We start from the raw sequence: 21,933 nt of genomic DNA, 5'->3' as shown, positions 1-21,933 counted from the left end.
AAGAAGTTATGTCTTACCATAACGATCCATGTGAATTGTTCATCTCGCCTTTGTTCTTACACACGAGTTCAGAGCCAATCCTCGGCTCCGAGTCAGCCGCATCACTAGCTCGCATCTTCGAGAAAGCTCAAGGCACAGTAATATCTCATGATCCTCCGGTGCTAACCCTCAGATCTAGTTTGCTATACCAGAAGAATCCCTTTTAGAAATGTGTCTAAAACCCTTATAAACAGATACTACAAAGTGTCTGGAACCCTACTGCCAGGTAGAGGATAAAAGATGCCATTACTGATTTTAATAACATGCCAACCATACCTAGAAAAGGCTGAAAAGTAATCTAATTGAAAACCGTTCTCCGAGACCGTAGGATGGGGGATGGAGGGGGGGAATGTAAGAACAAAGGCGAGATGAACAATTCACATGGATCGTTATGGTAAGACATAACTTCTTAATGTGAAATTGTTCAATCTCGCCGTTTGTTCTTACACACGGGTAGCGTCCCTAGCTCCTTTTTCCCGGGTGGCTCAAGGGAGAACATTCCTGAGTACAGTGGAACCAAACGTCACCCTGTCCCTGGAGCTCTTGTCTAGCTTGTAGTGGGTGATAAAGGTATGTGGTTTTGCCCAAGTTGCCACTGCACAAATGGTATCTAAGGGCAAATGAGTGGTATGGGCTGAAGATGTAGCAATCGCCCTTGTAGAATGAGATCTGGGTTTGAAAGGGAGTTGCTGTTTGGATTCAGCATATACAAAATTTATGCAATCTGAGAGCCATTTGGATAAGGTAACCTTCGTTACTGCCTGTCCTTTTCTTTGGTCAGCATATGAGACAAATAGTTGATCTGACTTTCTGTACTCTTTTGTTCTATGTAAGTAAAATCTTAGTTGTCTGTGAACGTCCAACTTGTGCAATGTGTATTCCAGCTTATTGGAATGATTTTTAAAGAAGGTAGGCAGTTCAATAGATTGACTGATGTTCTGAATTGAACAAACCTTCGGAAGGAAGGACGGATTGGTGTGCAAGGTTACTCTATCTGGATGAAAAATCATGTACGGGGGTCGGATAGATAGAGCCTGTAACTCTGAAACTCTTCTGGCGGAAGTGATGGCAACCATGAAAAGTGTCTTCCACGAAAGAAATTTTAACGGAGTTGTGGTTGCTGGTTCAAAAGGGGGCAACATGAGTTGTGACAGCATGAGATTAAGATTCCAAGGTGCTATTGGATTACGAAAAGGGGGACGTAGATGAAAAGTACCTTTCATGAAGGCTTTACAAAGCCTGTGGGACATAAGAGAACCATCCTTATGGCCAATATGAAAATTGGATATAGCGGCCAGTTGAACCCTTATAGTGGATGTTGATGCTCCTTCTTGAAAAAGTGAGGTGAGGAAATCTAGTATCTTGTGTACTGGGGCCCTGAATGGATCTATACCTTGTTTGGAGGCCCAGTGCGCAAAACAGTTCCATTTGCTGATGTACAATTTTCTTGTAGATGGTTTGTGAGAAGATACAATAATTTGTTGTACTGCAGGAGATAGTAACTCCGACCTGGCTAAGATGGGAAGCGGAGCAGCCAAGCTGTCAGTTTGAGGGACTTGAGGAAGGTGTGAGGAACTCCCGACAAATGTGTCAACAGGTCTGACTCCGGGTCCAGTATCCATGGTTCCTCCACTGGGATTGAAGGAAAGGAAACCAGATTTGTCGAGGCCAGAATGGGGCTATCAGTATTATGGTCCTGTCCAGACATTTGGCTTTCTGCAAAAACCTGGGAATTAGTGGAACAGGAGGAAAAGCATAAAGGAGACCCGGGGGCCAATCGTATACCAGTGTGTCCCTGGGGACATCCCCTGGGGTGGGTAACAGGGCAAAGTAGCTTCTGCATTTGGCATTCAAAGGGGATGAAAACAGGTCACAGCAAGGCTGGCCCCATCTGCGGAAGATCTCTTCCGCCACTTGAGGTTTGAGGGACCACTCGTGGGGGAACAGGATGGCTCTGCTCAACCTGTCCGCGATTACGTTGGAAGTCCCCGGCATGTGCGTTGCTATCAGAAAGCGTCCGGTGGACTTTGCCATTGCCAAATTCTGAGGGCCTCTCTGCATAATGGGTAAGATCTGGTTCCCCCTTGCTTGTTTATGTACCAGACCACTGACATGTTGTCTGTCTGAACTGTCACTGTTCCCCGAGGTAAGGACTTGTGAAAGTGTTGCAACGCTAGAAACACTGCCCTCAGCTCTAGAACATTGATGTGCAGATTGTACTCCAAGTTGGACCATTGACCTTGGACTGTTTGTCCCTGAAAGAATCCCCCCCACCCTATCAGGGAACCGTCCGTGGTTAGAGTTGCTACCGGACTGGGTAATACAAAGGGTCATCCTAGTGTTAGCTCTTGACTGTGTATCCACCACAAGAGATCCTTCTTGCAAGAATTCGTGATCAAGATTTCATGAGACAATGGAAGCTGTAGATACGACCACTGGGCGAATAGCATCCATTGAAGGATCCTCATGTGCATCCTGCCTAAAGGAACTACAAGAAGGGAGGCTACCATCAAGCCTAGCACTCTTAATACTTGTCATGCAGGAACTCTGTTGTTGTGAAGAAGGAGTGAAATTTGATGCCTGAGGTCTGATACCCTTGATGGGGGGAGAGTAACTTGAGCCAGGGAAGTGTCTAGCTGTGCTCCTATAAATAAGATACGCTGTGATGGCGATAAGACCGATTTTCCAAAATTCACCGTTATGCCTAGTGAAGAGCAAAGACTGATGGTGTAGTCCCTGGCTTGTAGAAGACGACACTTGGTGGTGGCGGAAAGGAGCCAGTCATCTAGATAAGGAAACACCCGGAATCCCTTTCATCTCAAGTGAGACGCTACTACTGCTATGCATTTGGTGAACACCCTGGGGGCTGAGGTGAGACCAAAGGGCAGAGCGCGAAACTGGAAATGACTGGCTCCCAGCCGGAAGCGCAAGTGATCTCTGGATGCCCTGGCCATTTTGATATGGTAGTACACATCTTTGAGATCTATAGAGCACATCCAGTCGCCCTTTTGCAGAAAAGGGAGGATTGACTGAAGCGTGACCATCTGGAACTTTTCCTTTTTCACAAAGGTATTTAACTTGCTGAGGTCTAAGATTGGCCTCCAGTCCCCTGTTTTCTTTGGAACTAAAAAGAACCTTGAGTAAGTTCCGGATCCTATTTGGTCCACTGGGACTGGTTGGATGACTCTGTTTTCGAGCAACCTTCCTATCTCTATGGTTGCTTGGTCTCGCAGACTGGGTGGAACATCTGGGAGTTTTTTGGAGTTTGGTGGTATTTTTATGAAGGGGATGTTGTAGCCTCTGGTAACTATGCTTTTTACCCAGTAATCTGATGTAAGATTTAGCCAGGCCTCTGGGTATAAAGCCAAGTGACCCCCGACTGCCTCCAGAGTAGGACAGCCGGGCCTGCACTCAGGAGTGCTGGAAGGGTTTTCCAGAGAAGGTCTCTCTGTCACCCTGATTTTGCAGACCCCCTCTGCCGGCTGGGCGGCGTCTTCCATTTCTTCCCCCTCCTCTGCCTCTGGAGTGGGTGTCACTGGGTGTGTTGAAAAGATCCCTGAGTCTTTCGGAACCACATCTTTCCTCCTCATTGCCCTTTAGGGTAGGTTCTAGATGGAATGGAAAAACGGACCCCTACAGCAGACAGGGTCTTCCCTTCTTGTTCACACCTCATGAGAGTCTCCTTTACTTTGGGCCCAAATAAGGAGGCACCATCAAAGGGGGCGTTGGCAAAGGAAGACTTAAAGGCTTCCGCAAAGGAGCATAAGCACAACCAGGATTGTCTTCTCAGGGCAATCGCTGAAGCTGCCGCTCTACTCGATCCTTCGGCTGCGTATGAAATCAGCCTCATGGACGAGTTGACTATGGAATTTAGGGTGTTAAGTTGCGCTGTCACTTTCTCGGCGACAGCAGCATCTGTGTGGCCCTGGAGAGTATCTCCTAATTCCTTAATGAGATCTCTTTGTAAACATGTGAAATGCGTAAGGTAGTTGAGCGATCGGATGGAAAAAGTCGCCGAACTGAATATGCGCTTCCCATATCTGTCCATTGTCCTAGAATCCTTATTAGGAGGATGGACAGAGGAAGATGATTCAGACATCTCTTTCTTAGTGGCCGCCGCCACCACCATAGTGTCTACGGGAACTCCTTTCATAAGATAGGCTTTATCTTGGGGAGCTGCCATGTATTTGTTGGGTTTACGAGGGACTGGTTCCACTGTATCAGGTGTTTCCCAAGCCCTCCGAGCTATTAGAGCCATAAGATCGTCAAAGGGTGGAGTCACCCAGGAGGTAGAAGGTAGAGCCCCAAATGCCTTCAGTAAGACCGATTCATCCGCAGAAGGGGTAAGGGTTTGCCAGTCCCCTCTTTGCTTCAGGATTTCCAAAATGTCTGCAAATGAGATATCCTCAGAGGTGGACTGTGGGGACCCTTCTGTTTCATCTAAATCGGTATCAGATGTAAGAGATTCCTGTAGGGAATCTATGTGCCTCCTCTTGCACAGTCGTTTCCTCAGAACATCCTCAGCGGAAGCTTCTGGGGATGCATCTGAGGAACCAGAGTCTCCCTGTGGGGACTTCTGAGGCATTGGGTCTCGACGCTTGGTAGGTACCGAAGGCACAGAAGCAGAACGCGGACCTTTTGGGGAAGGAGATAAAGATACCGATGAAGTACGTGTCTGATCAGACAAGACCTTCCTCATGATGTCAAAGGCACCGGTGCCCCGACCCGAAGATCCGACCTGATCCGAAGAAGGAGGTTGTTTCTCCGGAATTGGAACCACGGGCTCCGACACCGAGGACGGATCCGAACTGATCTGAGCCGAGGCACCGAGAGGAAGAGTCGGAACCGAAATCTCAGTTCGACTATCCCCCCCGGAACCCAGGAAAGATGTTCGGCTCCGAGACTCACCGGCTGGTTCCGAAGGAGTCGAGGTCAACGGAGCCGATAGCACTACTGGAGGCTTCGGCACCGAGGGCTCTACAATCATCGGTTCTTCGACTCCTAACACCGATGACTCGACGGGTCTCAGAGGAGGAAGTGTAGAGGGAACTGGAATAGCTTCGAGTTTCGAAACCAGCTGGGACGAAACCTCGATTAATTTTGACAAAGCCGAGTTCTCCATAAGCTTCTGTACCACTCGGTCCACATCGGAGTTGGAGAGTGGCCTCGAAGAACGGGTCGAAGGGATCAAAGCCGTCACCGAGCGAAGGATAGTAGACGGTGGTACCTCTGATACCGGCTCCAAGACCTGAGCCTCGTGCAGAGATAAGGTCTCGACACCCGGCACCGAAGTCATAGGAGCCGGTGTCCAAATCTGAAAAGAGGTGCTTGGAGCCGATGACTTGGGCTCCGACACTCTTGAAGACTTCGACCCCTTTGAAGACTTCGAAACCTGTTCAGCCTTGTCCAGGGCCTCCTGAAACTCAGGTTTAATCAAACCTCTGTCAACCAACTTCCTGCGTCTTTCCAGCATGACCCTCCCACTAAAGGAATGACAGATAGAACAGTCTTCCTGCAAGTGGAGAGGGCCAAGACAGTAGACGCAGGATGAATGGCTGTCAGTAATGGACATCTTCTGTCCGCACTGACACCTTTTAAAACCACTTTTGGTCTTTTCTGACATTTTTAACAGAAAAAAAGACAGCACTCTTAAGAAAAATTTTCTACACTACAATATAAGTGATATATATATGTAAACTGTAAAACACACCACAGCACACTAAGATATATATTTATATGACAAATACAAAAAGTTAAAGGCAAAAAATTATCAACTTTTTAAATACTGTAAATTCTTACAGAGAAAAATGGCCTAAGGCCCTTACTAAGAATTTTAAGGTAACAAACTACCTAAACTAGTCAAACTACTACTATATAATAAAGCTATCAAATGCTATGATAAAGAGTATAAGATAAATAAAAAAAAATTATCAGTATATAACAAGAAAAATTAGTAAAATTTCTACTGGCCCGAGCCTCTCGATGTGATCTGCTGCTAGCGGCAAACTAGATCTGAGGGTTTGCACCGGAGGATCATGGGATAGTACTGTGCCTCGAGCTTTCTCGAAGATGCGAGCTAGTGATGCGGCCGACTCGGAGCCGAGGATCGGCTCCGAACCCGTGTGTAAGAACAAACGGCGAGATTGAACAATTTCACATCTAATGTTCTGGAGAAGGAATGAGGTTTATAGGAAGGCATGAAGTGAATGAGATTTGTAATGTTTGACTGACAGTGACTGGATAGATTATAAGTGATGCTTAATGTTTGCAACTGAAAATATGTCAATATGGTTTGTTTTCATTTATATAAATGTATGATTGCCTATGTCGTAAATGATAATCTAATAAAAATGCTTCTTGTTTCTTGTTTAAAAAATGATTTTACTTAAAGTTAAAAATAATGGGAGGATAAATGTCGAAAAATGGACAATTTTTAAATATGTTATTTTACCTGTTTCTTAACCAGGTAAACCCACTGGGCAAAGTGCCTTTTCCAGGAACAACCCGGGAGCATTGTCTGGTTTAATCACTTGCTCAAAGTCACACAGGAGGGAAATGGAGGTGGAAGCATAAAAACCCTGAATTTTTGACTATAGGAAGCATCTCATTCACAGCTGAGAGCTTTACGTACCAGGTAGCTCTAATTAATTTATAAAGTTAACAGAACAACAAGTGTTGCATGGACATGCATTTTCTGGGGAATAAGAACTATGAAACTTTAGTGAGCATCATTATCAACTGACAGTAATTCTTGTTTATCAGAAAAAAATAAGTTCATGGCTCAGTGTTTAAATACAAGACAAAATCAGATATGAGTCAGATGTTAGTGCCAGTGATTCAAGGTGTAGCTCACTTGTCTTTGGTGCTACATGACTGGAAGACTGTGGGTTCTATTTGCACTCCAGCTGATTTGATTGCTAACACTGCAATGAAGCACAGTGGCTGCAGTTTTGCAGAGGTTAGCGTTGTCGCCTCAAAGCAAGAGGCTCTCTGGTTTCATTCTTGGCTGGAGCACCTTCTGTGCAGAGTCTGCATGTCCTCTTTGCGGTCGACTGAATTTTAAAGACATGCAGGTAGGTGTGCTCAGTGTATGTGTGCGTCTTCTTTGAAGGTTGGGCACCAGACTGGCAACTTGACACCTTAAAAGTCCACTGCCAATCAGTAGCAGACAGGTGATCCACTGTGATGAACCCTTGCCAGGAAAAGCCGAAAGGCATAGCACTCCTTCAATGTGCCATTCCTCAGACAATACGTTAAACTGATATCCTGTATGTTTGAGTTGGTGGAGCTCAGTTGTCTGTAAAAGATCACTTTTCTAGGACTGTCACTGAAACGTGAAATCTTACACCAGCTCATGCCAGCCCCATTTGAAAAGCAAGCACCCTATAAAAAACACACTGGCAGCAACTCCATTATAAACCAATGAGCTGGATGATGAGACACAAATACTGGATATATCTTTCAATTAGTTAATTCCTGCATAGTAAAAACGGGCATCCTTATTTTGTTTTTATTCACCCTATTTTGATTTTTGAAAGTTTAATCATATAGATAGACAGCATTGGATGCCCTGTAAAAGTGAGCAAGTCTGATTTACTGTTTATGTCAACTCTAACACATACTTTATTCCTGTGAATCTGTAAAAATGAAAGATTTTTCAATAGCTAGACATTTTCTGTAAAAAGGACTTTTTAAACTGGAAACATTTTTCTGTTTTTATAACAGCATTGTGAAAGAGTCTTTTCACTTAATAATAAGATGGAGGTGAATAACAGCCTAACCAATCTGTGACTAATATTCTAATTAGGGACTTGTTCTCCCATCTAATCATCTGGCCTGGCTATTAACCAATTAAGAAACATAACCTTACCCTGAAACATATGAGCTGCTCTCCGCTACATCTGCTTATTTAGGATTAACAACTCTAATTGTAATGTTTTTTTCATTAAGAAACATTGTATCTCATGAAATCTGATAGATGAAAGCATTCATTGCCTTGAATAAATAGGACAATTTAAAGCTCACAGAAGGAATGATTTGCATTTGTATTACTTGAATTTGAGAACATGTACAATTTACTCTGGTTATCTGTCTGCCTGCAAAATGGCTACAGGAATAAAACAGTGGATTACTTTGAATAAAAAAGCTTCTCCTTTTCTTTTAACCATACCCCTAAGTGCATCCTCAGAAATAAAGGGCACAATATCAGTAAGGAGAAATGGGTTGTTAGGTTTTAGAGTTGCATTCCCGCCTCTTTTTATATTCACAGTGAATAGCATCAAATAACAAATGAACATTCTGAAATACATCAATTGACCACTGAAGCATATTCTTTTTTGAAATAAATCACTCCACTACAGGATACAGTGTAGAAAACTTCCTTAAATCAACTTTTCCAGCAGCCAGTCTAATAAAACCATGCAAAAGAAAAAAGGAAGTAGGAAGCAGCTCACTGAAACTGTTAAGAGTATATAACAACCCACCACAAAGTGAGACGGAAGACAAAGGGCAAGACCTGATGTGAGACAGACTATTAAGCAGCAGAGCACCATAGCTAGCCCAGGCTAAAAAACACACAACTGACCAACAGTATCACATCTTCTATGGACATTGGTTTATATGAACAATTAAACTTTTTCTGTTTAGTAGTTCCAACTTACGGTACTGAAGAACTTGCCTGGCCTGAAGAAAAGTCTTTGCAGGGTTTATGTTGGATTAGGAGATGGTAAAGTGATCTTGCCTATAATTACCTACACTCTGAGCTGCACATACAAAGACTGATGTTACAATAAAATGTAAAGAAAACACAGAAAGAGAGGGAGAGAGAGAAACAACTGATCTGTAGTGAAAGCACAGTTCTGAAAGTAAACTTACTATAATAGTACATTCTCTAATAGATCACTGTTGCAGTAGCTTAAGATATATGGGTTGTACTCCCAGTGACTGGCCAGTTCACAAAGCTTTGGGTACCTTCCATGCATTCCAACTGTCAGGGACTCAAACAGGCTCCAAAAAGGGACAGTTGAAGAAAAAAAAGCTTCACAGCATTTTTTTCCCAGAAGGGAGGCAAGAGCAAACATGATAGGAAGCGATGGAAAAGTACCTATATACAAAAAGGGATGATAAAATCCACACCCTGGAAGCACCAAAGGAAAACCAAAAAAGGGGTTTAGGGAGGGGGAGTACTGCAACAGTGATCTATTAAAACACCTACTGTTATGGTAAGTTTACTTACGCAACTGTATTGTACTGCAGATCACTGATGCAGTCCACTAAGCTACATGGGAAGATTACCATAGTTCAGAGAAGAAAAGAAAAGGGCTGGAGGTCAATAAACAAAGACTCCAGGACCAGTGGAAAATGGTCCAAGCAAAGTCGCTCTGGATCTGAAAAAAAATCCAGTTTGCACTACTTTCTAAAAGTATGTACAGAGGACTAAATTGCTGCCTCTAGAATATTTCTAGAGTCCACCCCTTTCAAAAAACAAAACAAAACAAAACACCAAGGCAGCTAGTGCCCTTGTAGATTAAGCTGTAACTGGCCTGTAAATGGCCTATTGTGGCAAGTTTAACAAAAAAACAATAACAAAAAAAAAACATGACAGCCATCTCAAAATAATTTTTCCTATTACCTTAACAGAAGGCAAACAGGTGGTCATCTTTCTAGAAAGGTAAAGTTTTGTCTAGGTAGTATAGGTGTTGCCTGTGTATATCCAGAGAGTGAAGAATCTTTTCTCCCTTATTACTTGGATTAAGAAAGAAGACTTGGAGAGGAAAAGTCTGGTTTAACATGAACCCTGAGATGACTTTAGGCATAAAGGTAGGATTTGTTTTCAAATTAACCCTGTCCTTGTGGAAAATGAGCCAGGGTTAAATCACAGTAAGGGTCTGTAACTCAGATGCTATCGTAAGGATTCAGAGAAATAAGCAAATCAGTCTTTCATGTTGAGGACCTCAAATCAGCCAGATAAGCTTGTTCAAATAAAGGCAGAAAAGCCTATATGGATGAGTAAGTAAAGCACAGCTGTGTAAGTATGAAACGAAAATCGGCACAGAGAGAAACAACAAACTGACACTAAGAACACTCACTGTATGCTGGAAAAACAAGGAATTCACTCGAGTGATGAAAACACAATTTGTTCCATGATGTGATAAAACCTCCACAGCATTAGCAGCATATACAAAATAAAATGTAACTCCACAGTAACACAATATCCACAGTCAAGCGCTTTCGTCCATCCAGACTTCTTCAGAACTGTGAAAATAAATGAACATTCTCTATTTAAAAATGTATCAACCAATTACAATAAAATTTAAATAAATTATGCAAATAAATTTTTTAAAAAATACATACTTTAAAACACTCTGATTTTGTTATATGTATACAAATTAATGCTGAAGTTAATATACCCTAAAATCACAATGTTTGTGCCCTATATTTTAATTTGGGCTTAAGAGAGATAAAGTCATTTAAACCTGGTGTAACATTAGAATTATAACATAGCTGCCATTTCATTTTAGCTCTTTGCAAGTCATTCTTCCAATCTCCACCCCTTATATCCTTTGGCACAACTTTCAGAATTCCAAAAAGAAAAGTGTGATTAGGGTTGGTTTTAATATGCCTATATAACCCATTATTTTCATCCTGTTTTCTAATATCATAGAGGTGCTGGTATATCCTCTTTTTCAGCATCCTCTCAGTTTTACCTATGTAAAAATGGAAACAGGTCTGGCAAACAGCAATATACACCACCCCATTTGTGTTACAGTTAAGTTACCCTTTGCCATCTTAATTTCAAAACTAGTCCCTTCAATGTGACCTACTGGGGATGTCATAATGTGCCTGCAATATTCACAGGCACCACATTTCATCGTATCTTTTGTACTTGTAAAAGGTTTAGAAATAGAATGTTCTAATAAAAATTTCATATTATTTTTGGTCCTAAATACAAATGTTGGTTCTGGTCCAAGAATTTCGTCCATCTCTTTATTTCCTTTAAACAGTAACCAGTTTTTCCTTAAAATAGATTTTATCTTGTTACTGTTCTCGCTATAAGTGATAACCATTGACTGGGTAAAATCACCTCTAGATTGAGTGTTATTTTCATTTTCATTGTGTAATTTAGCACCCAACAATGGTTTATATCTTACCCCCCCATTCACTTATAACTTGATGACGAATGGGTAGCACAAATTTGTAAGGGTACTTCCTTTCTACAAAAAAAAAAAAAGCTACCAATTTCTCATTTCTAACTTAACTAATTCTAAATTCGAGCACATCCTTGCAATATGGACCACTTGGCCCTTCACTATATTCCTCTTGATATACAATGGATGGCTACTCATACATTCTAAGTAATCATTGGAAAATGGAGGTTTTCTGTATATCCTTGATTCAAAACATTTCTTTTCCACATTCTTTGACAATGTAACATCTAAATAATCAATCTTATCAACATTACAGTTACCTGTTAAAATATTCACAACAATTGTTTAAGTAATTGATAAAATTTTCATGTTGAACATTATTTTCCACAAGATAAAAATATCATCCAAAAACCTTAGATAACTGATCCAGCAGTCCACAAAGGGAGTCTTACGTATATAATGTTCCTCCCAACCCACCATAACTAGATTTGCAAACACAGGTGCGCAGCTAGTACCCATAGCAACACCACGTATTTGTCTATAAAATTCCCCCTCGAAAAAGAAGAAGTTGTTTTTCAAAACTATTTCCATCAATGTCATCACAAAATTCATCATAGTGTTACATAATGAAGTCCTTTCCAATAAAACTCTATGGAAATATTCCAACCCTATTTCGTGGGGAATAGACGTGAAAAGGTCTACAATATCAATAGTAGAAAAAGAAGTATCACAATGAAAATACTAATTTTTTATTCGACTTACAAAGTCCAAGGAATCATTGAGAGTATAATCAACAGTTCTTAAAGATTTTCTTACCACTCGGTCAATAAATACACCAAGTGAATATGTTGAACTATTTTGACTAGTAATTATTAATCTATAAGGGGGATCAATGATGTTTTTGTGTGTTTTTGGAATTCCAAATACAATAGGTACTTTGGGATTGTTGTTAATCAGGAATTCAAAAACCTCTTCACGTATGACTCCTTGAAATGAGGAATCTTCTAATGTTAACTGAATTTTCCTAGGTGCGATGTTAACTTCATTCTTAGAAATACTCTCATATTTACCTTCTTCCTGTAACATGGTAAATATTTTAGCATTATAATCCTCAGTAGTCTCTACTACCATCCCTCCCCCTTTGTCGGGTTTCATAAATCTCAACCTTTCATTTCTCCATAACTTTGTCAACAATTCATTCTCTTCTCTATTCAAATTATATTGTTTAATTTTGTTCTTAAACTCATTAGCCAGCTTGAGCTGAGCTGATTAAAAAGACAGGTTTGGGTACCAAGCCCTTCAGAGTTTTTATACCAACTGAGGGGATATTGGTAGGAAAACGGTACACACCCTGGCATAAAACACACACCAAAAACAAGGGGGATGGAGCGACTACTGCAGCAGTAGTCATTTCAACATCTACTGCTTTATGTTTACTTAACTGTATTATGTTATTCATATTGATCACTGCTGTAGTAGCTTAATCTATATGGGTAGAATACCACAGCTTAGGAAAACTGGGATGTGGAAGGGGAAGGGTCCAAGAGCTCCTGGAGAATGTTCTTAGCAAAGCCTGTTCTAGACAGAAGGCCTACTTTCCTGTTAAAGTAGAAGTTCAAATTCCTCACTGCTTCAATGGAGTTTTGGGTTGTCTGCCAAGGTAACTCAGTACTGGCCAACTTTCAAGAGTTCAGACTCCCCCCCCCCCTCTCTCTTCTTGTGACAGCTGATTGGTGAAGCATATCCTGAGAGGGAAGCCTTCAGCTGCCACAAGAAGTGGGTTTGGCCTTTTTTGCTTCCACAGAGAAGGGGATGAAAGTACCTGAAGCTAGATTCATCTAGCAAGAGTAAATTTGCAGCCAATTACTATATCATATAAAATCCAAAACCAACAACAACTGAATCAAAGGGGTTGAAATGCGCCTCAGCTATATACAGTGTTGGAGATAACAAATAGGTGATGCCACTAAGACAGTGAGGAATCTGATCATCTACTGTTACAGGTAAGTAGGAAGCAGTTGCACTAATCTTACTCATTCCCACTGTTTCAATGACATTTTGGGTAGCTTGCCAAAGCTTACCATACATGGGAGGTGGAATGATAAGTATCCAGGAGCCCCTGGAGAATGGTCCTAAGATTGTCTGCTCTGGACCATGAAAAGGAATCAAGTTTGTTGTGCTTTGTGAAGGTATGAATGCAGGACCAGGCTGCTGCTTTTAGAATGCTTCTAGAGTTCACCCCTTTCCAATATGCCACTGAAGAAGACACGGCCATAGTTGACTGAGACTTAACCTTCTCTGGAAAAGATTTGCCATGGTAAGAGTAACAGAATTTTTTCAGTTGTCTATTTAAATGGAGGCGGGTGAACTAGACTAAGTCATGGAAGACCCCTACATGCAGCATCCACTCATGAGTTTTTGTTCAGGATCTGCTCAGTCTGTCTGCAGCTGTGTTTTGTTCTGACAGAATACTGTAGAGCCAGCTCCCAGGCCATCACTGCCAACCAGCAAAGAGGGTATGACCTTGTTACCCATTTGCTTGTTCAGGTACCACATCAGGATAGTGTTGTCTGTGGCTACTAGAAGATGACTTGAGTCCATAGGTGGTGAAGAACTTTAAAGGCATGAATCACTGCTAGCATTTCTTTTACATTTATATTCTTTAGTGTAACTTGAGGACCCCACAAGACTTGGATTTAAACTCCCATGGACACTGCTCCCCACATAAAATCTGAAAAGCCCATCTGAATAGACTGGGCTTGTGTCTAACGAGAGGAAGAGAGACCTCTACTCAGAGACAGTTGTTCCATTCACCACTGCAGTTCCTATTTCACAAATTCCAGTATCTAGAAATCTAAAGGATGGAGGTGCCAGGGTCCAATAATTCTTCAAGTACCACTGAATGTGGTATTGTGAGGATCATTGATGACATGAGCATAGAGTGTTGAGGAACACTTGTACTGTGGCCACATCTAGAAGAGAGAAATACTCAAAAAATGTGTTGATAAGTCAAAACTTTGTCTCTCTGCAGGAATGCTATCCTTTTTAGTGTGTCTGAACACCACATGAAAATAATTCATTGACAGTGTGTGTGAGGAAGGACTTATGAAGGTTCAATTTGAAGCTCAGGTGGGAAAGGAGGGATATGACCTTATCAAAGGACTCCAAGCATCTGTATATAGAATCAGCACAAATCAGCAAGGTGTCTAAATAAGAAAAAATGTGCATGCTTAGGGTTCTGCAATAGGCAACCACTGGGGCCAGACACTTTATAAACACTTGAGGTGCAGTGGATTACCCAAAGGGTTATGCAGAAAACTGGTTTAATGTAAGCAAGACACTGCAAATCTCACAAAAGTCCTGAAACTGAGAGCAATAGGAATATGATAAACGTCCTTTAGATCTACAGTCACCATAAAACAGGTCTGGAAGCAATGCTAAGACCAGCTGTCAGGTGAGCATTTTGAATTTCAGAAGTTTTATAAAGGTGTTTAAATATGATAAATCTAGGACAAGACCTCAGGAGTGCTCCTTTTTGGTACCAAGAATTTTATGAATTAAATCATTTGCCTTTGTGTAACACAGGCACTGGTTCTATGAGGTTGCACTGGAGGAAACCGCTTTGGTCTAGTGGAAGTGGGAGAATTCCTCAGAAAGCAGGAGGATTTTATATTCACTAAGTGCATTCTCTCTGAACTATTCTCAGAACCCATTTATCTGAGACTATTTGTGACCAGTTTGCAGGGATGAGGGAGAACCTGGGGAAGGAGGCTAAGAAGGAAGGGCAGAAGGGGACAGGGGTACTCTGTGACTTGGCATAGTTATTACTTTGCAAGGGTTGATCCTTTTTTTTTTTTTTTTTTTTTACAAAGGAACTCTCTTGTTTGGTTTTGAAGAATCATCCTCCTGTCATTTCCTTTTGGATCCCTGACTTTTGTTTGGCTGGGATTTTTGTTTGCTCTGCCCCTTGAAGGAAAACACCTTGTTTGGGGAGAAGATAAGTACATGAAACATCCTAGATACCCCATGTATTAATTTGCCTCTTTCATCTCACTGTTTGAGAATCTGCATAACACAGCACCCAAAAAACAATTCAGAACTTAAAGGTGCAGTCAAAATTTTGGCTTTTAAATCATCAGAGACATTCTCGTCACATAACCAAGCATACTGTCTTTGTACAACAGAAGAAGAAGCATTTCTCGAGACGGTAACTGCCCATTTCCAGCACACCTTTTAAACCAAGTTTTGAAACCAGAGTCAAATTAGAAACAATTTTATTGCTATAAGGTTTTTACTCTGCAGGTAAGGATGCAGCAAAATTATCCAAACTGTACAAGCACTGTAAAATAAATTCACACACATATAGCCTTGATTAATTTAACATTCTAAAGGCTAAATGTATTTATTTTATTTATTTGACATTTGGTTACCAGGAAAGTCCATCTGGGCTGGAAATCCATTTTCAGTGGAGGCCCCGTGAGAAAAGCTCCAGATACAGAGAATGAAAGAAAAATATTTTTTTGCAATAATGGCAGAAACAGTATTCATGAAATGTAAGCAGAAATATATTTTCATTAGCATAGTAACATGAAAAGAAGATACAAAATAAAAATATACATGGGCCACATAGGGTCTATACACAAACATATTTGCATGAATGCTAGAGTTAATTATTTGTTGTTGCATTTTTGCATTGATACAGTCATTTTCATATTTGCATTCAGACATGATTTTTTTTATAAAGGTGCAGCAATGTTTGATGGAAAGACTTTATGTTCAGAAAGGTGCAAAATGATCATTAAGGCTCTGTAGAGTGAGAATATTTAGTAGGAAGAAAGTGAAAAGTGACAGTAATAGTAATCTATTGGGTACCTGAAAGTTGAGAGTCAAAGATTTATAAGAATTATTAGCAGGGAGACAGTGAAAGAGTTAGGGTGGAAAGGTAAGTAAAGTTACACAGTTATATAGGTAATATTAGGATAGAGGTTAGGGGAAAAAAAGAAAGAAAAATGGAGCAAGATTGGTGCTATTTTATAAGAGGTGATTGAAGTACTGTTATTTATGAGTGAGGGGAAAAGAAAAGGTGGGAGGAGGATAGTTAGGTTAACTTGAGCATGGATGGGGAGGAGTAGGGAAAAAGTGGACAGGAAGAGTTAAGTGCAGAAATGAGAGGGATGCTAGCTTGAGTTTGAACTGGGAAAGATGATTGCCTTTAGTAAGTGTTCCTTTAGTTTGAATTTGAACTTTTTGAGGCTTAAGGTAGTTTTAATGTTAAGGGGTAGTGCATTCCATAATTTGGTTACTGAATAAGAGTATAAAGATTGTCCAGATTACTAGAAAGCGATATCTTTTGCTCTGAAGATCTAACCATTTTCCATCTTTAGCAGGGGGATGTTGCATTAGATGAAGCAAAGGACTTTTTATTTGAACAGGCAGATGGGGAAGACCACAGCTGGGTCAGCAGTCAAATGAGAACCTATATTTTCTCTGAGTCTTTTTGGGGCTGCAGGAACCTTCAGGCAGCTTTATAAACATCTTCCAAGGCTGGTAAGAGAGGAGTGATAGCCACAGAATTGGGCATCTTGTCCTCTATAAGGTCATACATACACCCTGCCTTGTTCTGGGGTAGTTCCTAATTGTTCCCAAGCAAAAATATCACTAAATTTAGTAATCATCTGAGGAAAAGTGAACACTTCTTTGGACTTAAGCTCAGGTACACGTTTCAAATAATTAGGCAGAATGGACCCAGTGTTAAGTAGGACATTACCACTTTCCTCATCAGATTCCTCATCATTCTCTGAAGCAACAGAAAGGTCTGTAGCCAAACTAGCACTAGAGACATGTATGAGAAGACGACCACCAAAATTAGCTATCTGCATTACACTCTTAACTAAGAAAACCCCATCAGCCTTATAAACATCTACAATCTGATTATCAGATGTATGATTAAGCTTCTGTTTCTTTTTCTTATGAACTTCACTACCAAGTAAAATATCTGGGGAGAGAGAAAGAATACTATGTCTGGTAAGGGGTATCTTGCTGCTAACAACCCCTGCAACTATAGGTTTGGATTTTCCATACTTGTGCCAGGTACTGGAAGAGCCCTGGAGGATGTGTCTAACCCCCATTCTATAGTGGCCAGCAAAGTTATACTAGAGGGAAGCAGGACAAAAGGTAAAGAGTCTATGGGCTGAGTAGTGGCCCCAACAGAATCATTAACCATAGACTGAAGTATATTTTAATTTGGCTTTTCTTTTTAGGTGTAACTGAATTTGATGGGGGGTGGGGTACCAGAGTTATGATCCATCAAGCCTGGGAAGAGAACACCAGGCAGAATACTAAACTGACAATACTGGATAATGTATCACAATAAGCACTTAAAAGTTCATAGTAATAAATATGTCTTCACATAACTAATCTCTGCCAAAATGTGCTGTCACAATAAAACAGTCTGAAATGTGTTTATAATTCTTTTATAACTGACAGAAGTTAAAGAACTGCCAGTATAAAACATCCACACAGCAAAGCAACCAGTGAGCCAAATCCATATTAAAATTAGTTCAATGTACTTTAACCACATTAAACTGCCATAAAACAACACAACAGCAATTTAAACTATATGTTTTGGTCAGAAAGAATAAAATCTCTACAGTACATTCAATTAGCTTCATTTGTGGTAAAATCGTGATCTGATATTAAAAACACACACACACAGCAGTGTCATACATATAGTAGATAATGAATACTAAAAAAAAATCCAAGTTCTGCAGTATGTTTATGTCAAAAGATGAAAATAAAATAAAATAAAGATATCACATATAAGAACTAAGATGAATCTTCCCAAAAAGTATACAATTATACTAAGACAAATCATGGAATTATCCCATGAATTCTTAGACCACCCTCTGCTATCAGATAAAGATATCTCCTCCTGCAAAGTAATTTGGAAACATCTCCTCATCAAAAAGAAAATTATTTCAAACACCTACAAAATCATTATGTCTTTTAAAACACAAAAAAGCCTATATACTCTTAACTACTGGCTGAAACAGGATCCCTCTTTCTCCCACAATCAAATATCGAATGCCATCAAGACTAGCTCCAATCTTATACCCCTAAAAAGCTCAATTACACCCAGCTTATGTTACTGAACAATGCTTATCTTACCCCTAACATAATTAATAAAATTTACCCCAACTCTTCTCCTCAATGCCATTTCTGCAGAAATCAAAAAGATGATCTCCTACATATATTTTGGATCTGTAAATGCTCATACAAACTTTGGTGTGCCCTAAGAGTCCAGTTAGAAAAAATAGGCTACGAAAAATTACCTTTGTCGTGGAAATTTACACTGTTACATATCCCCCCTCCTGGACTATCAAAGGTACAACTTAGAATTTTAATTTCCATTTTCATGTTAATAAAGTATTACATCACACTTAACTGGAAAAACAGGCACTCATTATGCTGGGAAGGATTTAAGTTACTAGCAATTAAACATCTTAAGGCTCACAGGTATCTATTTCACAAACCAAATCAGAAAGCTTATCTTAAAGAATATAGGAGGATGTTTTTTGAATATATTCTAAAATGATTGTAACATTACCCAGATTCACTTGTGTTATTTTTGGGCATTGTATAAGTGTAGGCTTACCATACATCCGGTTTTCCCTGGACATGTCCTCTTTTTGTGCTCCTGTCCAGGTGTCCGGGCGGTTTTTAAAACTTCCGAGATTTGTCCGGGTTTTACAATCCCGAGTCAGAATTCAAATATACTCATGCGCGGAAGGTAGAAGAGGTCACGAGAGTCACGAGAGTCACGAGAGCGGCGAGACTGTGTTTGCACAGGGAGAAGCAGGATAGTGTGTGTCAAGAAGGGAGGAGGACCCACAGCCACAGGTGATAGTCATCGGAGTCGGAGTCTCAGTTCTTTCACAGTTTCACTCATTCTTTCTGGTAAAAATGTTTTTTTTTAAAGTGAGTTTCCAAGTGGTTAACTGTTTTGGCTTTGGCATAATAAGTTGTTATTAATTTTGTTGTGTTTCATGTTGTCAATTAAAATTGATCTGAGAAAAAGGGAGGAGAAGATAGTAGTAGTCAGATGACAAAAGGAATGTTATGCAAATGCAATGTACTCCTCTTAGGGTTGTGCACTTTGGTGCAGCCACCATTTAGTAAAAATTAGAAGGCAGTTGATGCTCAGTTATAACTTAAGTTATGTGGCTTTGGAAAATGGATTTCGTTTAGAAAGCTAGTAGTACTTAAAGTTTCAGAGCTGTGCAGAAAGAAATGACAGGGCCCACCCCAGGGTTTAATCTTCTTTGCTGAATCATTATGTGAAACAACCAGCGATGACTAGACAAGAGTTTTTTGAAAAACAGCATTACTTTATCTTTATCTTACCAATGCACTTAAGAAGATTTGTAGAGCTAATGAGTAAGTCAATGGAGCTGAGCAGTCAAATTACTTATTATGAGTGAGCAGAAGCTGCACACTTTGGATGACAAGACATCTTGGTAAAAACTGTGGCTCTGTGGTATTTTTGCAAGGCAAAGGATTTCACTGTTTAAAACTGTGGTAACTAAGATGGCACAATGGACTGATTTCTCAATGAGGTTACTGCTTACTTACTGGGCATTTAAGAAGGCTATATTCTGCTGTTGTCCATAGTCTGTAGAGCATATGGTTGACAGACTGAAACTGATTTTAGTTTAGTTTATCAGTTGTTATGAAAAAGATCAAGTTCTGTTTCAGTTATAGAAGCTTGTAAAAGGATAATAGTCGAAGGATGTACAATGAAGTTATGCAGCAAACAGCTCTGCAAATGGCCTAAATTAAGGTCAGACTGCCCTTCCCACTTGCATTGAAAGTGTTTTTCTTTCAGGAATGTAACTGTTTACTTCCATTCAGTCTGTGATGGATAATTTTCAAAGGTATCTGTTTACTTTTAGTTTGGACTCTTTGAAAGAAGAGTGTGTGACTCCCAGTGCTGAGAAAGGTAATGAGGACTGTGACGCTCAACCTGAAAAAGTAAACTTGAGGTAGCTGTGACTTGAAATTAATGAAAAGTGTGTTGAACAGGGGCAGGGCATATTAATAAGGCAGCAGATAGTTGTTGCATCAATTAAGTTTACCTCTGTTGATGTCTGCCTAACAGTTGGTAGGTCCTGGAGTGCAGATTTCAGCTATCCCTCCCAAAGATGGGCTTGCTGTGAAAACATGCATGCAATGACTTTGCTTATTCTGATCAGCAGTAAACCAAATTGTTGTAAACCAACTTATTGCCTTCAGATTCCAGAGTTTAAATTAAGTTGCGGTTCAGTATGTATTGGGTTACTGTGATAAAGATGCATTATTTCATAGTAAAAACAACAATCCTATTTATATAGGACATTTCTTTTACTCCCATTAATTTATATATCCTGCTTTACTAGCAGTGAAATGATTGAATGTGTAATCTGTGGTCTGTCAACACCTTTCACTAATATTAAGTCTAAGGGTCTATCTTCAAATCCAGGACATGGAAGTATCCAAAAAAAATGTAGTTGATGTCAACCCCACAGAAAAATCTTTTTATCATCTGTTAAAATATCCACATTATTCTTGAAAGCTATCAGCTGCACACTGATTCTGGTTTCTAATGGAAGCAGTCATTGGCTATTAAATAACACACTTCATTGTATGTTACTGACCTCAGTCTCCAAAAACAGCTTTTTGATCTTGTTTTAACAGAAGGGCATAATTTATTTTGAAATGTCAAGTAAGACAGAGTTAGGCAGTTTCCCCTAAAGCATAGAACATACCTCATTTGGGGTCTTAAAAGTTCATGTTGTTCCTCAAAGTTCCACATTCAAAGAATCTGTCACACATTCAGTGTTAGGAATCTTTTAAGTGAAATCCATGGTAAATAGAAATTAATCATATGAATTCATTAAAAGATCTTCTTTATAAGTAAAACCAGCATATTTTAACCATCCTATGACCTTCCTAGTTGAAGCTGTTAGTTTTGCCCATTTGTTCCACATTATGAGGGCTAGTGTTCCTCATTTTGGAGATAGAAGGTTGAGAGCTATGCCCTAAAGGCAGGCTTATGTTGCTGCAGTTAACTTTATGAAATATACAGAGCTGAGTATATTTTTCTGGCACTTCAGAGTTGTGTACTGGTAATTGTTGTTTGACTAATTTTGAGGTGCAGAATTTGTTCATTGTAGTAGGAAAGCAGTATTGACAGAATCGTCATTCTTTTGTGATGTTTGTTAATGATTTGTGGTTAGATGACTTATTTTACTTGTTTTGTATGTCTGCATCATATCAGTTTTTGCAGTTCTTATCTCTTGTGAGTATTAAATTACATTGTACTGAATCTACAGGACAGCAGAAGGAGACACCTCACTCCTGTCTGATCTGTCATCTGCCTTAGAAGTGCTGTTATCATGGTACATCCTTTCCATCTTTACTCCCCCCCCCTTACTGTTTCTCTTCCTTTCTGTGCCCTGTTGAATGACTGTGGATTCCCTGTCTGCCACCCATTCTGAGAGTATTTGCTTCTATTGTTCAGAAAATGCCATGCAGAGAATAGTGTTTTACATAACTAGATAACGTATAAGCCTTAGGTATTGAAATGCCTATGACAGTATTTATTTGTAACAAAGGAGAGGATTACAGTATTTTCAGAAGCTCATTACATTTGTTATAGACGGTAAACTGAAGATAATGCCAATCTATCACTTGTGGTACATAACTTGTG

At 40.0% G+C, this 21,933-nt stretch overlaps 1 protein-coding gene across 1 annotated transcript in view; it reads right to left on the bottom strand.

The window, feature by feature from the left end:
- The window catches only part of LOC122806146, a 256,706-nt gene extending 239,392 nt beyond the window's left edge, over window positions 1–17,314 (bottom strand). Inside the window, exon 1 of the mRNA XM_044076383.1 lies at window positions 16,954–17,314. Within this exon, the coding sequence (XP_043932318.1) occupies window positions 16,954–17,314 (361 nt within the window). The remainder of the gene's footprint in view (window positions 1–16,953) is intronic.
- Window positions 17,315–21,933: the final 4,619 nt, after the last annotated feature.

This window comes from Protopterus annectens, chromosome 7.part0, assembly GCF_019279795.1.
Source record: "Protopterus annectens isolate FY-2018-M chromosome 7.part0, PAN1.0, whole genome shotgun sequence".
NCBI classification, from domain to species: domain Eukaryota; kingdom Metazoa; phylum Chordata; order Ceratodontiformes; family Protopteridae; genus Protopterus; species Protopterus annectens.
Note: the sequence above shows the minus strand (reverse complement) of the source record. Positions and strands in the feature narration are given on the sequence as shown.